Source organism: Schistocerca cancellata, chromosome 4, assembly GCF_023864275.1.
Source record: "Schistocerca cancellata isolate TAMUIC-IGC-003103 chromosome 4, iqSchCanc2.1, whole genome shotgun sequence".
Taxonomy (NCBI): domain Eukaryota; kingdom Metazoa; phylum Arthropoda; class Insecta; order Orthoptera; family Acrididae; genus Schistocerca; species Schistocerca cancellata.
The window spans coordinates 181,829,095-181,845,610 of record NC_064629.1 but is presented as its reverse complement, the minus strand read 5'-3'; the positions used below and the strand labels follow the sequence as shown (position 1 = coordinate 181,845,610).

General features: G+C 41.1%; 1 protein-coding gene across 2 annotated transcripts in view; it reads right to left on the bottom strand.

The window, feature by feature from the left end:
• Positions 1-16,516, bottom strand: part of LOC126184674 (ligand of Numb protein X 2-like) — a 528,500-nt gene that overhangs the window by 10,841 nt on the left and 501,143 nt on the right. For both annotated transcript variants that reach the window (XM_049927160.1, XM_049927159.1), the window contains exons 10-12: positions 15,536-15,658; positions 872-1,059; positions 482-640 (exon numbers count right to left, since the gene is read on the bottom strand). In XM_049927160.1, coding sequence (XP_049783117.1) covers positions 482-640; positions 872-1,059; positions 15,536-15,658 — 470 coding nt within the window. The remainder of the gene's footprint in view (positions 1-481; positions 641-871; positions 1,060-15,535; positions 15,659-16,516) is intronic.

The following is a 16,516-nucleotide window of genomic DNA, read 5'->3' as shown; positions in this document are numbered from 1 at the left end:
TGCAACACAACTTTTGCTCCCAAAATCCTCCTGGCCTCAATCTCTGTTAATCTACTGGAACCACTGTTGGGCATGCATATGGTAAGTATCAAAACTACTAATAAATGAATTGGTATACTAAGTAACCAGTGAAAGGAAACTGGAACATAAATCTGCAGTTAAAGCCTAGAAAATTGAACTGTAGTAACAGACAAACTGAAATGTGCAGGGATACAGCAAAACAAAGAAAATGCTACAGTAAATGCACAGTAAGTTGTCATTTCTTGTTAGGGATGCTGGGAGGACATGAACATGAGTCCCACTTTGCACAGACATCGCTACCACAAGGAAGGCAACAAATAATACAATAAACATGTATGTATGCTTTTAGCTTTTACAAAAGCAGAGGTAAAAAATGGAGGTCATGAGTGCTTAAAAACCAAATATAATTGAAACATAGTGGAGTTTTCATTTTACTACACAAAATGTGAATCAGTACTACCTTAATTTTCCATCCTTAGCTGCTGGTGAGTTTTGTACAACAAAAAGAATGTGTATAGCTTCCGGACCTCGCACAGGATCTTCGCCACCAACAATGCTGAATCCTAGACTAGAGCCTGGGATCCTGTGTAAGACTACAGTTTTTGGAAACTGAAGGCACCTGAAATGTATAAAACAGATGAGTTGCACTGAAGAAACAAATATTTAGACCTTCCTAACACTACAGACAATAAGGTACTTCAATCATAATGTTAAGGAATGATTTGGAAGATTTTGTGCTAAATGAATTCACAAACTTTTTTGTTCTTACTGGCAAGGGATACAATATTATTTTAAATTTTGAACACATTTCATTGCTGATGACTCTTGTATCTCTTGATTATTGTATTACCTTGGTAATTTTTGCCAGTAAACCCAGGATGGTATAAAGTTGAGTGAACCTGCTGATGTTTCAGGACCTTCAAGAACTTCAAGAGTTACTTCTCTCTTTTCCACTGTTGCTTTCAAGATAGCTACTGCCTGTGTGTGAGTAAGACCAAGGAGGCTTGTTCCATTTACATTCAATAAAATATCTCCTTTCTGAAAAATTAAAATAAGTGTACTGAATTATGGTATGCTGTGGAAATCAATCAAATACACATAATTTTGTTTCCTGATTAGAAAGGGAAAGTAAAAACTGATAAACATGTTATTTATCTTATATAAGGCAGAGAAGCAGTCTCTACTCGCTAACTGGTGGCACCAATGAAACAACTAGTCTTGCTATTTCTCTACCTTTCAATTTTAATGCAGGTCCTTTTTATCAACTGATTGAAACAGATAGGAAACAAGGCATTATTTTAAAATTCAGTTGTCCATGCACTGAACAGAGGTAAAAGCCATTCCAAATGTTGAACCAACAATATTACACACAGTGAAAAAATTATACATGCTGATGACAGCAGTATTATAGTCACTGAGAAAACAAGAGAACTCTTTTCAGAGAAAACAAATGAAACCCTCAAGACCAGGAACTAATTTTGATTCACAGTTGAAGTGGTGCGAACACATGAGGATACTTACAAACAGAAGCCATCGGCATGTTATGTTTGTCATCGGCGTTTAAAAACCAGTGTCTTTAAGTTACATACTATTCATATGTACACCAAGTTCTTAGCTATGGAATTCTTTTCTGGGGAGTTAAATATTGTGTTCATACTTACTGTCAGAAACTGCTTGTATCAGTACCTCGATTGTTGCTATGTTTGTGTCTATGTTCTCAACTGTTGTTTGCCTGTATGTGGAAGAAGAATAAACTTTGGCTCATTGTGGCTGTGCTGTTTGTGGTTCACAGTATGATACAACTGGAAACAAGTGTGCCATTTCCTTCCACGTGCACGAGTTATTTTGTTGTTTCTTTGGTTCTTATATCTGTGCAGGCAGTGCTCCAATCTCTCCTTGAGTAGCAGCAGGCTCTTAACGGTTGCTATCACGAGTTTGTAGGCCACACTGACTGTGCAGTCTTCCATGCTGCTGACATACCTGCTGCCACTTCCCTCTTAAGATAATGCGGTGGAAGTTTGGGAGGCTAACGATAACCAGCTTTCGCAACACTTCCTCGTGTTTGCTGTCACTGATGCAAACACGTTTAAGGCTTTGTTCCTTTCTTTGGCTTCTCCTAGAATCTACCAGTTGCTGCACCAAGTAGCCCGCTCCTGGAACCTCCATCACTTTGTTCAACAAAATGTACAAGTTGTTCTCAAATTATCAACATAAACACACGCATGCCATTGCAGTGCACGTACAGTCATTGTCATAGATAGCCCCAACCAGTCTTAGTAGGCTTGAGCAGCTGAACTCTGTGGCCTCAGTCACAAATGTCAGTTTGTTACCAATGCTCATCACAATTCCTATACCAATTGCACAGTCTCTGATGCTGTCATCTGGTCGGCTCATGATAAGGAAGTGCACCTTTGGCTGAAGTCTTAAATACTGCTCAGTCTTTCGAGGTATCTCGTGCTGTCAGTTATCAGATTGAGGCTCGACGTGATGAGGCCGTGGTGCCTCCCATTCCTGATTGTTGGACGTCAGCCAGTTCTCAGGGCAAGGACAATGTGGCAGCCGTACAAATGCAGCCTTTGCACCACACGGGACAGCAATGTGCCAAATGACAACAACAATCACTAGAACCACAGCAATGGCAGTACTCCGTGCTCTCATCTCGCCTGTATTGTTTCGTGCAACATAACAGGGCTGTGTGCCCTAAGCGCCGGGTGATTTGCAACAAATGGAGGAAAAAAGGATGTACTGAGTCTCAGTGTGGTTCTTAGCCTCCTCCTGTGGAAATGCACATGGATGTTAATTGTGTGTCTCCAGTGCTTACAAATTGTAACAAACTGTTTATCGAAGTGGGAGTGACAGACAAGATGCTCTGACTACAAGTGGACACAGGTGCAGCTGTGACATTACTGAACTTGCAAACATGTAATTTGGGATCTCCGGCACTGCCTTTGGTTACTCAATGTTACAATGAGCAGCATATTCCAATTTTGGGGCTGTTTACGGCTCCCAGTACAAATAGGTAAATCTGTAATTCACTTCTCTCTCTCTCTCTCTCTCTCTCTCTCTCTCTCTCTCTCTCTCTATATATATATATATATATATATATATATATATATATATATATATATATATATAATTAAAAAGAAAGATGATGAGACTTACCAAACAAAAGCGCTGGCAGGTCGATAGACACACAAACAAACACAAACATACACACAAAAATCTAGCTTTCGCAACCAACGGTTGCCTCGTCAGGAAAGAGGGAAGGAGAATCATATATATATATATATATATATATATATATATATATATATACTGGGTGATAGTGGCACCACAAATTTGTTCAGTCCGGATGCTTTCAATTCTTTGGCTTTCCATTTTGGATATGGTGCACCTGATTTCCAGCCAGGTCTCTTACCAGCAATTGGATCCTATGTATTTTGAGTTCTCGTCTCTTTTCTCAGATAGGTTAGGTTGTGGCACTAATTTTGTGGCCCACATTACCCTGAAACTTATGGTACAACCAAGCTTTTTCCGCGTGTGTCCTATTCCGGTGGGTTTGCGTGTTTGAGTGAAATCTGAATTGGACAGGCTGCCATGGTTGGGGGTCATATGGTCCATTACATTGAGTGAGTGGTCTATCTCCCTCGTGATTGTCAAAGAACTGATTGGTCAGTGTCACTTCTGTGGCAACTTCAAAGTTTCAGTTAACGCTCAATATATTTTATTACTGACACCTACTCTTTGTCCAGTCTGGACGAATTACTGATTAAACTCAGGAGCCAGTTTTTCTCCAAAATTGATTTATCTGAAGCCTATTTACAGGTGCTGTTGGATGAGAATTCTAAATGGTTTCTTGTGACTAACACTCCCTTTGGGTTGTACCAATATCACTGCGTCCCGTTCGGTGTGGCTAGTGACACTGGTGATTTTTCAGCATTTTTTGAAACAACTGATAGTGTCCACTCCAGTGCATCAACTGTCTCAATGACATTTTCGTGATGGGTGCTTCTGTGTAAGAACATTTATGTAACTTACACACCTTGTTCACAGTCTTACATACTGCAGGACTGAAATGCAACTTGCCCAGTCATCCATTGTGTATTTGGGGTTTGAGGTTTCTTGGGATGGTTTTAAGCCTTTATGTCATCTTGTTGCCTTGGTCACAGCTCTTCCTTGCCCTACAAATATCAAAGAACTACAATCATTTTTTTGGTAAATTTGCTTGGTATCACAAATTTATTCTGGACACAGCTGTGTTGGTCTATCATCTCCTTGAGCTGGCTCACAAGAGCATTCCTTTTCAGTGGATGCCAGCCTGCAAGCAGGCATTCACACTTTTGAAATCTGAATTTCATTCTGTTTCTTGTTTGGCTACAGACACCCCTCAGTATGGACTTGGAGCCATTCTCACACACTGAAATGAGGATGGTTCCGAACATTTGAGAGCTTACAGATCAAAAACGCTCAACTACACTCAGCAGCAGCATTACCAAGTTGAAAAGGAAGTGCTTGCTATCATCTACATTCACAAAAATTTTCACGTGTTCTTATATGGGACTAAGTTCAACCTCATTACTAACCACAAGTTCTTAGTTTCATTGTTTAATCCTCCTGCTTTGTTGCCCGACAAAGCAGCACACTGCCTCCTGCAACATGTGAATGCTGATGCACTGTCCCAGCATCTGATGGGGCCAGATCCTATTTTTGATAAGGATGAACTCTTTCGTTTTCACTAAGATGTTGACGTGCAATGTACAGGGGAAGGGTTTCCTATTATGGGCTCCCAGATTGCACATGCTGTCACTGCTGATACAGTTTTGCATTAAATTGTTCACCTTGTTTAGCATGGCTGGCCAGACAGGCCTCCGGCAGGGCTTCACATCCTTTGTGTAACTATTTACCCTACGTCACCACCTTTCGGTGTTTGCTGGTGGTGTTGTCTGAGCTACGGATGGGATGTCGCCTAGAGTTGAGATCCTGGCCGCCCTATCGTGGGATGTGCTTCAGCTCCTACATAAAGGACATTGTGGGGGGCCTCACATACCATTATTGGCCCTTTGACGTTGATGGTGACATTGCACATCTTGTTGCAGCCTGCCCTCAGTATGCCACCTAATAGGTGGCACTGCATGCAACACTCTCTCAGTAGCCCACTCGGCAGTGACTGAGGGAATCCATCCACGTTAATTTCGTGGGACTTTTCCTGCATTCTTACTCATTGTTGGTTGTTGAAAACTTCCATACATTATACGCAGTCCTTTGAGATCAGCTGTGGCTATGATTCAGGCCCTCCTCACAATTTTTTGTACTGAAGGTTTGCATTATAAGCTTGCGATGGATAATGGTCCACAGGTTGTATATCAGGCCTTCTACGATTGCTGTGCTCATTGAGACATACACTACTTGACTGGTGCTCCTTTTCACCACCATTCTAACTGTGAGGCGGAACATCTCATCTGAATGTTCAGGTTGAAATGAAGAAGTATGTCGCTGACTCCTCCACGGACAACACCTTGACAAACTTCTCAAGTTCATACAGGTTTATACCAGTGAGGGATTGGAGTCTGACCGACATGCTCCATGGATGTTGGCTATGCACTCTCCTGCATCTGTTCATGCCACCTCACCGATGCCCACTGCTGTGGCCCTTGTCACGGTTTGCTCCTGGCTCCGCGCTCTGGGCTTGGTGGTTTGACCACTCACCAAAGTGATTTCCAGCTACAGTCCACAGCTGTCGAGGCCTCCACCTCTGTATCGGTTCACACCAGTGACAGGCAAATGGCACACCACCACGAACAGCTGCATTCTCGCACCACGGCAAGGGCTGCGGAATCCCCACTGCTCCCTCCGCCTCCTTCCTCACAATAGGTCTGCCTCACAGAGCATCTCTGCTGTGGGATGGACCCACCCTCCTTGTGGATATCACCACCTCCTGCCTCACCTCTGGGGTCCAGCCCCTGGCAACTGTTGCTGGGCCTTCCCATAATGCTTTGCTGCTGTCTGTGATTCCACTGCCAGCTGGTCTCATGCCTTCGGGTCCTACAGCACCAACACCACCAGTGCTACTGACTGAATGGCTGACTGTTCCACTTTTGATGCAGTCCCACCACATTTAGGGAATGGACATCTAGATGCTATCAGTGTCCTAGTCACCAGTCTTCTCGTAAAAGTACGTCACGGGGAAGTAGCTGCCGTGTGTGTCCATGGCCACTCCACTTACACCCCTGTTCACCAGTTCCAGCCCGGAATCTCCTCCTGCCACCACAATCACTGCCCGCAGCGTTTGCCACAAGAGGCCAGAGATGTTTCAACAATCACCCCGATGTTCACATCAGTGGAGCTTCCTTTCCCCAAAGGGGGGAGGGGTCGGGTTGCTATAATCCCATACTTAATACTTGGATATTACACTGTAAATATTACGCCAATGGCATCTGCACGAGTTGGCCACTAGATGTCAACCTGCAGTGAGCAACACAACTTGTGCACACAGCACGGCATCTACCGGAGCTCTCCTCTTTATAGGCGCAGTGCAGCAGGCACTTGCCTTCATATTGTGTTCATAGTTATTGTCAGCAACTGCTTGTATTAGTACCTGGATTGTGTCTATGTTCACAACTATTGTTCACTGTTTTTTTAACTGGGACTTGAGATAATTGAGCTTTATTTGAATGGTCAAATGCCTAAGGCCTACATGCATCACCACACACATATAAAGTAGTATAGTATTTACATGAATCAGTGTGCCAAACCATTATATAGCAATGAGCTGGGTAAATTACTTTCTGTAGGCAGGTAATACTTTAGGTGAGTGAAGTATCCACAGTGTGTACAGCTAACTCACCCTTCAGAAGACTCAGTCTCTGGAACTTCAATAATTGTCAACTATCAACGTGCACAAGACTTACAATGTAATATTCTGTTTTCTCAAAATTATTACACAGTAGTGAAACCAGGAGCTTTACTGCCACAATGTCAAAAAACCTGATAAATTTCAAAAGTAACAACTGAACTTCATTGTTAAGGATAAATAAAGCATTAAGTATTGCATTCCAACTTCTAGGTCTGTGATACACAAGCAGCTCATAAATATTTAGCTGAAATAGTTAGGATATGTTTGCCATATTTCTTATGAAGTCATTTACAGTGAACTGTGGTCTGGTAAAAAGCCTCTTGGGGCTCCTCTGAGCTGTCACAAAGATCATCTTAAATGTACCATGAAGATGAACAGACTCAAGCAGCAAGATGTCTATCTGGCTTTATGATGACGAATGCAGTATGCATGGATAAGCTAAGAGAGAAACATGAAAGTTTCACCAAAAACAAACATGTACAGCTTTACTTGAATATAACATCATCCAAAATACTTGTATATAACAACATAATACACATCTCTGTATCAATGTCAAAACCACTCAATCTCCAAGTTTTCTCACAATTTTCATTTATATCCTATATACTTCTCTCCTCCATGCACTTACTGTGTCTGCCTTGTAGCTTATCAGTTCTGTCCAATATCCTCATGAGAGAAAGTTTCAAATCAGTTTCCAGCAATTGTTCCCAAGTCAATTCTATGTCCTTTCTATTGATGCTTTTGATTACAGTGAACTGGTATACCAGAGTTAATAACTGTTTTCACCTAGTACTTTATCTAATAATGAACTATTGCAATTATTCCATTTATTTTCTTGGTGCAGCTCAGCTCACACATACAAGTATGACCAATGGTTTGGATAATTATGCTCAAATTACTAAAGTAGCCAAACAGGAACTGTCGATGGAGTTTATTATGAATTCATTTCAATTTGTAATTTTTGTCATTTACAAGGAAACATCACCAACTTGAACTCATGTTTTAAGGAGGAAAAAGCATACTAGCAAGATATCAACCCCACATGAAAATTTGGGCCGTAATGCTGATATATGCAGTTATGACCTTCTGAAAGTACAACTTTTAAACTTTTGCATGCACTATTTGTTTGACACTAGCTCTGCCCCACTCTGACTGCCTAATGCCTGAGTGCCAAATTTTGTACATGGAGCGACAAACAGAGCTCTCCTATTCTACATCTACATCTACATCTATACTCCGCAAGCCACCCAACGGTGTGTGGCGGAGGGCACTTTACGTGCCACTGTCATTACCTCCCTTTCCTGTTCCAGTCGCGTATGGTTCGCGGGAAGAACGACTGTCTGAAAGCCTCTGTGCGTGCTCTAATCTCTCTAATTTTACATTCGTGATCTCCTCGGGAGGTATAAGTAGGGGGAAGCAATATATTTGATACCTCATCCAGAAACGCACCCTCTCGAAACCTGGCGAGCAAGCTACACCGCGATGCAGAGCGCCTCTCTTGCAGAGTCTGCCACTTGAGTTTGTTAAACATCTCCGTAACGCTATCACGGTTACCAAATAACCCTGTGACGAAACGCGCCGCTCTTCTTTGGATCTTCTCTATCTCCTCCGTCAACCCGATCTGGTACGGATCCCACACTGATGAGCAATACTCAAGTATAGGTCGAACGAGTGTTTTGTAAGCCACCTCCTTTGTTGATGGACTACATTTTCTAAGGACTCTCCCAATGAATCTCAACCTGGTACCTGCCTTACCAACAATTAATTTTATATGATCATTCCACTTCAAATCGTTCCGCACGCATACTCCCAGATATTTTACAGAAGTAACTGCTACCAGTGTTTGTTCCGCTATCATATAATCATACAATAAAGGATCCTTCTTTCTATGTATTCGCAATACATTACATTTGTTTGTGTTACGGGTCAGTTGCCACTCCCTGCACCAAGTGCCTATCCGCTGCAGATCTTCCTGCATTTCGCTACAATTTTCTAATGCTGCAACTTCTCTGTATACTACAGCATCATCCGTGAAAAGCCGCATGGAACTTCCGACACTATCTACTAGGTCATTTATATATATTGTGAAAAGCAATGGTCCCATAACACTCCCCTGTGGCACGCCAGAGGTTACTTTAACGTCTGTAGACGTTTCTCCGTTGATAACAACATGCTGTGTTCTGTTTGCTAAAAACTCTTCAATCCAGCCACACAGCTGGTCTGATATTCCGTAGGCTCTTACTTTGTTTATCAGGCGACAGTTCAGAACTGTATCGAACGCCTTCCGGAAGTCAAGAAAAATAGCATCTACCTGGGAGCTTGTATCTAATATTTTCTGGGGAAGGTGGACACACCTGCCCTATGTGTTTTCAAATCTTGTTTGAGAACATTTTATTTTACACGTGCTGCCATGTATCCTGTGGTATGATGGCATGATAGAAACAACTATATGTTATGTCAATATCCATGTCTTTAAAGCTAAAATGACATTTTGTGGCTTTCATATTTATACTTGTGTACAACAAAAACATTCAGTTCAATTTGTGATGTACCAGTGAATTACACTGCATCTGGTAGTGGGATTACTCATGCAAAGCACCTTCTGAATGGATATCTGTGGCATCTGTAGTCAAGGCTGTGTACTGGGAAAGGGTCTGCAATTGAGTGTATGCTAGTGTAAGCTGAAGGTATTGCAGAATGTGCACAAATATGCCACCTCTGTATAGAACAATGTGGCTATCTATTTTGACTGGCTCTTGGCCACTGCTAGGAGGTGATACATGTCACGCCTGACTGTGAACTAAAATAATCACCAACAGAGATGTTTATTGCCTATTAAACTATACAGATTTTGTGTAATTTATTAAGTAAATTTGTAATGTAAATGTAGTTATGCAAATTTTGTGATTTAGTTGTTACAAAAGAGAGAGAAGTTTAAGTTTATATAAAAATTATCATTGAATGCCGAAGGGAAACGTCAGAAAGCTTAACTAGATGTAAGAATTGGCAGGAATGTATACACTAACTCAGTGTGAAGTGGCACAGTAATTGTGGTACGGCGTAGGCTCTGAAAGGTTTATTGTGGTATGATGAAAGTTTAGAGGATATCTGGAATAAAACTTTAGACCACCCATCGAGATATAATTTATAAGAGCTCAAGCTACTAATTTAAAAACCACAAAAGGAAGAGGACATAAATCTGGATACATTACACCTACATGATTAATGTACAATTCACAATAAAATGCATGGCAGAGGTTTCGAACTATTTCTCTACTATTCCACTCTCGAACGGCGTGCAGGAAAAATGAGCACTTCAGTCTTCCTATGCAAGTTCTATTTTATCCTATTTTATCAAGACCATTTTTCCCTATGTAGAGGGGCACCAACACAATATTTTTGCAATTGGAGGACAAAGTTGGTGATTGAAATTTCACAGGAAGATCCTGCCACAATGAAAAATGACTTTTTTTAATGATTGCCATCCCAATTCACATATCATGCCCATGGCACTCTCTCCCCTATTTTATGATAATACACAACAAGCTGCACTTCTTTGAAATTTTTGGATGTCCTCTGTCAGTCCCGTCCGAGTTGGATCCCGCACTGCACGACAATACTCTAGAAGAGGGCAGACAAGTGTGGTGTATGCTGTCTCTTTAGTAGATCTGTTGCATTTTCTAAGTGTTCTGCCAATAAATCACAGTTTTTGTTTTGTTTTCCCCACAACATTACCTATGTGATCATTTCAATTTAAGTTATTTGTAATTGTAATCCCTAAGTATTTGGCTGAATTTAAAGTTTTTTGATTTGTGTGATTCATTGTGTAACCAAGATTTAGTGGATTTCTGTTAGTACTCATGTGGATGACTTCACACTTCATTAATTAGAGTCAATTGCCACTTTTCACACCATACAGGTATCTTGTCTAAATCATTTTGCAATTGGTTTTAATCATCTGATGACTTTACAACTGTTGAAATTAATAATCTGCAGATTTTGTAATCACTGAATTGGGTGAGAAAAGAAAATTAATGTCGAGAACCACATTAAATTCATTTCACCAGCAGGAGAAAGCTGCTACTGCTCAACAGAACAATCATTTGTTTAAAGCTTTATACAGCCAAAGGAAGGAAACAAAGGCCCTTTTGGAAAACAACTGTTGAAAGTTTTGCAAAAGCAAACATTCCAGCACAATGTTCCACAATCAGCACCTTTTTCAAACAATTTCAAAGCATTAAAACTCTGTCTTCACTCATGAAGTGTGACAACCTTTTAAATTTGTGCATCTGGTCATTTGCAAACAAGGAAGTCAGATGCAAATTTCGACAACAATATATGCATATTTTGCCAAAAATAGATGCAGATTTTGCCAAAAACTGATGTGAATTTCACCAAAAACAGATGCTACATTTTCTTGTCCTTACCAATACATTAATATAGACCTGCTTCTGTGTTACTGTGGGTAAACATGGACTTGGTTGTTATGTTTTAAATAGAGGGATAGTACATTTGGAGTTAAAGAAGAGAATTCCGTTTGATTATCAGTCTAAAACTAACATTGATAGCTCTGGAGCAACCCTTAAAAGTTGTGGCTTCTTTACTTATTTTAAAATCAAACACTGGAAACTCCAGGTAGGAATATCAACTACGTAGGGAAAGGCAGATTGATACTTACTGTAAAGAAGACACATTAAGTTGTAGACAGGCACAATTAAAAGATACTTACACAAAGGTTTTGGATACAGCCTTCATCAGCAAAAGAGAAACACACACCATTCATAAGTACAAGAAAGCACACCTCACGCACACATAACTGCCAACTCTGGCAGCTCGGACCAGAAAGCAGCATCATGTGGTATGGAGGCAGCAATCTGGAGGGGGCAGTGAAGGAAAGGATAGTAGTGTCTGGGTGAGGAGGAGAGAGGAACACTGTCTGGCAGATTGTGCAGTGACTAGAATGCCAACAGGTGCAGCATGAGGAGGTTGTGGGGTAAGGAGGTGAGGGAAAAAAGGAACAAAAACAGAGAGGAGCGGGGAAAGATGGGCAGGTGCATTGTCAGAGGGCAGCAAACAAAGAGGGTGGGAGCTAAGAATAGGGAGGAGATAATAAGACAGAAGGGGTGGAAACTGTTGGGTGGAGGCTGTAGGGACAGTATGTTACAGGAGCGGAGAATGTGTTGTGAGGATAACTCCCATCTTCGCAGTTCAGCAACGCTGGTGGTGGAGGGGAGGATTCAGGTGGCTTGGGTAGTGAAGCAGCTGTTGAAATCAAGCATGTTATGTTCATGCTGCATGTTGTGCCATTGGGTGGCCTACTTTGCTCTAGGTCACAGTTTGGCGATGGTCGTTCATTCTGGTGGACAGCTCGTTGGAAGTCATACCACTACAAAATGCTGTGCAATGATTGCAGCAGAGCTGGTAAATGACATGGCTGCTTTCACAGGTGGCCCAGCCCCTGATGAGGTAGAATAAACCTGTGACAGGACTGGAATAGGAAGTTCTGAGTGGGTTTATTGGGCAGGTCTTGCATCTGGGTCTTCCACAGGGATATGATCCTTGTGGCAAGTGACTGGGACTGGGAGTGGCATAGGGATTGATTAGGATGATGTGGAGGTTGGGTGGGTGATGAAACACCACTTTAGGAGGGGTGGGAAGGATCTCAGGTAGGATGTCCATCATTTCAGGGCATGATAACAGGTTATCAAAGCCCTGGTGAAAGATGTGGTTCAGTTGTTATTATCTGGGGTGGTACTGGGCGACAAAGGGGAGCATCCTTTGTGGCTGGTTCTTGGGGGTGGTGGGACGATTGAGGGTGTTAGGGGGAATGGCATGGGAGATCTGTTCACATGCTAGGTCTGCAGGATAGTGCCAGTCTGTGAAGGCCTTGGTGAGAGCTTCAGCATACTGTGCAAAGGACTCTTGTCATCCCATATATGCCATCCCCAGGTGCCCAGGGTATATGAGAGGGAGTTTTTTTGCACGAAAGGGATGACAACTGTCAAAATGCAGATACTGTTGGTGATTGGTGGGTTTAATGGGTACAGAGGTGTGGATGGAGCCAGCAGAGAGGAGGAGGTCAATGTCTAGGAAGGTGGCACATCATCGATGAACCTGAACCAGACTACGGCTTTTGTGTTTTGGGTCTCATCTAGATGGTGCATATATAGGTTGGCACAGGAAGGTGCCATGTGGGTGCCCATTACAAAGTCATACAAAACTTCCAGGCAAAACAGAATTTAAGTTCATGCAAATTTATCACTTGCTTCACAAAATATAAACCTGAGCCTCATTCTGTTCATTGAGTGGATACCATGAACTACAAATTGATTTAGTAAGAGTAGGTCTTTACTATTTTATGTTTTGTCCAGTTGACAAAACACACAGTACAGACAAGTGTTTTTAGCTTGTGACACCCATCTGCAGTATTAGTGGGATAATAAGTGATCAGTGTTTTGGAAAAACTTGGAACCTTTCGTAGTTATTGTGACTTATAAGTTTAGTGTCAGTAGACAGTGCATACAGTCAACTGTTGCGCTAAAAAGAATATCTGTACATTTGCTCAACGTGCTGCGGAATGTGAAAAAGAGATATTTAAGACCACATATTGCAGTTAGTTATTTGTATTAATGATTATCACTAAACTAACTTATTTTGTTGTTGTAGTAGTGTGTCTGATTACCTTTGCAACAGTTTAAATGTATTATCATTTTTTCATTTACTTTAACCTGCTAATGCACAGGATTGAGAAAAAAGCAGATGTGGGGCTAGTTACAAGTGGCCCTACTCTTTTCATATATGATCAAACGAAGACTGGATGGAGGTCCTTTCATATACAGAGCACATAAAGACTGGATGGAGGATTAGAAATTGTAGCACAAAATTAAAGATCTCTCCCAGAAACACATCATTTTCAGTACCAAGTGAAGTGCAAAAATGTTGGAAAATGTGATGTCAGCAACTGAAACTGTTACTGGAATAGAATTGGTCAGAAGTAAGTTATTTTCATTTGACATCACATCTAGAGCCATCTCCATATATGTGGCAAATGAACTGTCATTTTAAGGTTATACGTGAATTCAGCCTCTAGGAAAAGAAAAGGTCAACATCAAATTTTGACATTTGACAACTATCAGTTACTTTGTTTTAGTAAACTGCTCCCTGAGGTTTATGAAATTTTTACATCAGAACAGGGAAAAATACCAGATTTAGAGACATTTCCTAAAAACTGCCAACTGTGCATTATATCCTAAAAACTGCCAATTTCACATAATTTTTTCCATCATCATTTATGCGACCTTTTCCTGTCCCTGCCCACTGCCCACTTGACAACTAAGGTAAATTCATGTAAAAATGTAAACGGCTACGGTAACGGACACACATGGTAGAAAGCTGGTAGAAAGCATATGGACTATCAGACCAATTGTGTGATTGGATTGAGGAGTTCCTAGATAACAGGATGCAGCATGTTATTCTTAATGGAGAGAAGTCTTCCGAAGTAAGAGTGATTTCAGGTGTGCCGCAGGGGAGTGTCATAGGACCGTTGCTATTCACAATATACATAAATGACCTGGTGGATGACATCGAAAGTTCACTTAGGCTTTTTGCAGATGATGCTGTGGTGTATCGAGAGGTTGTAACAATGGAAAATTGTACTGAAATGCAGGAGGATCTGCAGCGAATTGACGCATGGTGCAGGGAATGGCAATTGAATCTCAATGTAGACAAGTGTAATGTGCTGCGAATACACAGAAAGATAGATCCTTTATCATTTAGCTACAAAATAGCAGGTCAGCAACTGGAAGCTGTTAATACCATAAAATATCTGGGAGTACGCATTAGGAGTGATTTAAAATGGAATGATCATATAATGTTGATCGTCGGTAAAGCAGATGCCAGACTGAGATTCATTGGAAGAATCCTAAGGAAATGCAATCCAAAAACAAAGGAAGTAGGTTACAGTACGCTTGTTCGCCCACTGCTTGAATACTGCTCAGCAGTGTGGGATCTGTACCAGATAGGGTTGGTACAAGACATAGAGAAGATCCAACGGAGAGCAGCGCGCTTCATTACAGGATCATTTAGTAATCCCGAAAGCGTTACGGAGATGATAGGTAAACTCCAGTGGAAGACTCTGCAGGAGAGACGTTCAGTAGCTCGGTACGGACTTTTGTCAAAGTTTCGAGAACATACCTTCACCAAAGAGTCAAGCAGTATATTGCTCCCTCCTATGTATATCTCGTGAAGAGACCATGAGGATAAAATCAGAGAGATTAGAGCCCACACAGAGGCATACCGACAATCCTTCTTTCCACGAACAATACGAGACTGGAATAGAAGGGAGAACCGATAGAGGTACTGAAGGTACCCTCCGCCACACACTGTCAGGTGGCTTGCAGAGTATGGATGTAGATGTAGATGTAGATTCATCCTCAATATTTATTGAGTTGCTTACAGTGCTTGCCTATTTGTGTATTTTAATACAATATTTACTTTATTTTCTCTTTATTCACTTTATTTTTTTCACTAAAGTTCTCTGACACACAGTTATGGTTTATGTGATTCTGGAGTAAAATTTTAGAGATAAACAACAATGTTTAAAAAATATCAGAAGAATGAACAAATTTAATACAGAGAAAAGGTAAAGGGTTTAAATCTTACCAATATCCGCATTGTTCTTCCAACACAGCCTTGAGGGTGAATATTTGCAATGTAAATCGGTATGTCTCCTTCATTACTTCCAATTCCACCACCTATGCGCATTCCAAGATTTTCTTTTGGATCCTGAAAGAAGCAGAGAATAATACATTACTAATTATTAAACAAGTAATCCGAAGGATAATAATCTGCCAAAAACCTAAGAGGTACTAAAACCACTTCTTTTCACTTTTGCCATAGTCAAACACTGACAATGTCCATGTGTGGGGGAGAAAACTAAGAAATAATACTCAAACAAGTGGCACTGCACATGGCATGGATTGTGTCTAAGGACAATGAACTAACCAATGAAGAGAGACTATTTCTACATTTTTAACAAATGCAACAGAGAGAAATATAACACACACAGTAACCACAAGAAGAGGATTCTAAATAAAACTGCAAAAAGAAATTGTTCCTGCCACACAGTGGGAGATGGATAGCAACATTAAAACGCTGACAGATAAATAAGATTTGGAACATTTGGTTCCACTTGTTTGGCAAATGAGATAGTAAAGTGACCTACAACTTCTCATGTCCTGACAATTAGAGTATTTATAGAGTGAATTTTTTACTCTGCAGTGGAGTGTGCACTATGTGCCAGACTGGGATTCAACCCTGGAACATTTGCCTTTCATGCAAATGCTCTACTGACAGCTATGCAGGCAATGCTCACAACCCCTCCTCATAACTTTACTCCATTTTCTCCACAAGTCCTGCAAGGTATGCAGGAGAACTTCTGTTATGGAAGATAGGAAAGAGATATTGGTGAAAGCAAAGCTGTGAGGGCACATCACAAGTCGTGCATGGATAGCTAGTCAGTGGAGCTTTTACCACAAAAAGCAAAGGTTCAGGGTTCGGGTACCAGTCCAGTGCACAGTTTTAAACTTCCAAAAAGTTTCTATTACAGTATTTGTCAGCTTTTGTATGAGATTTAATTTGGTG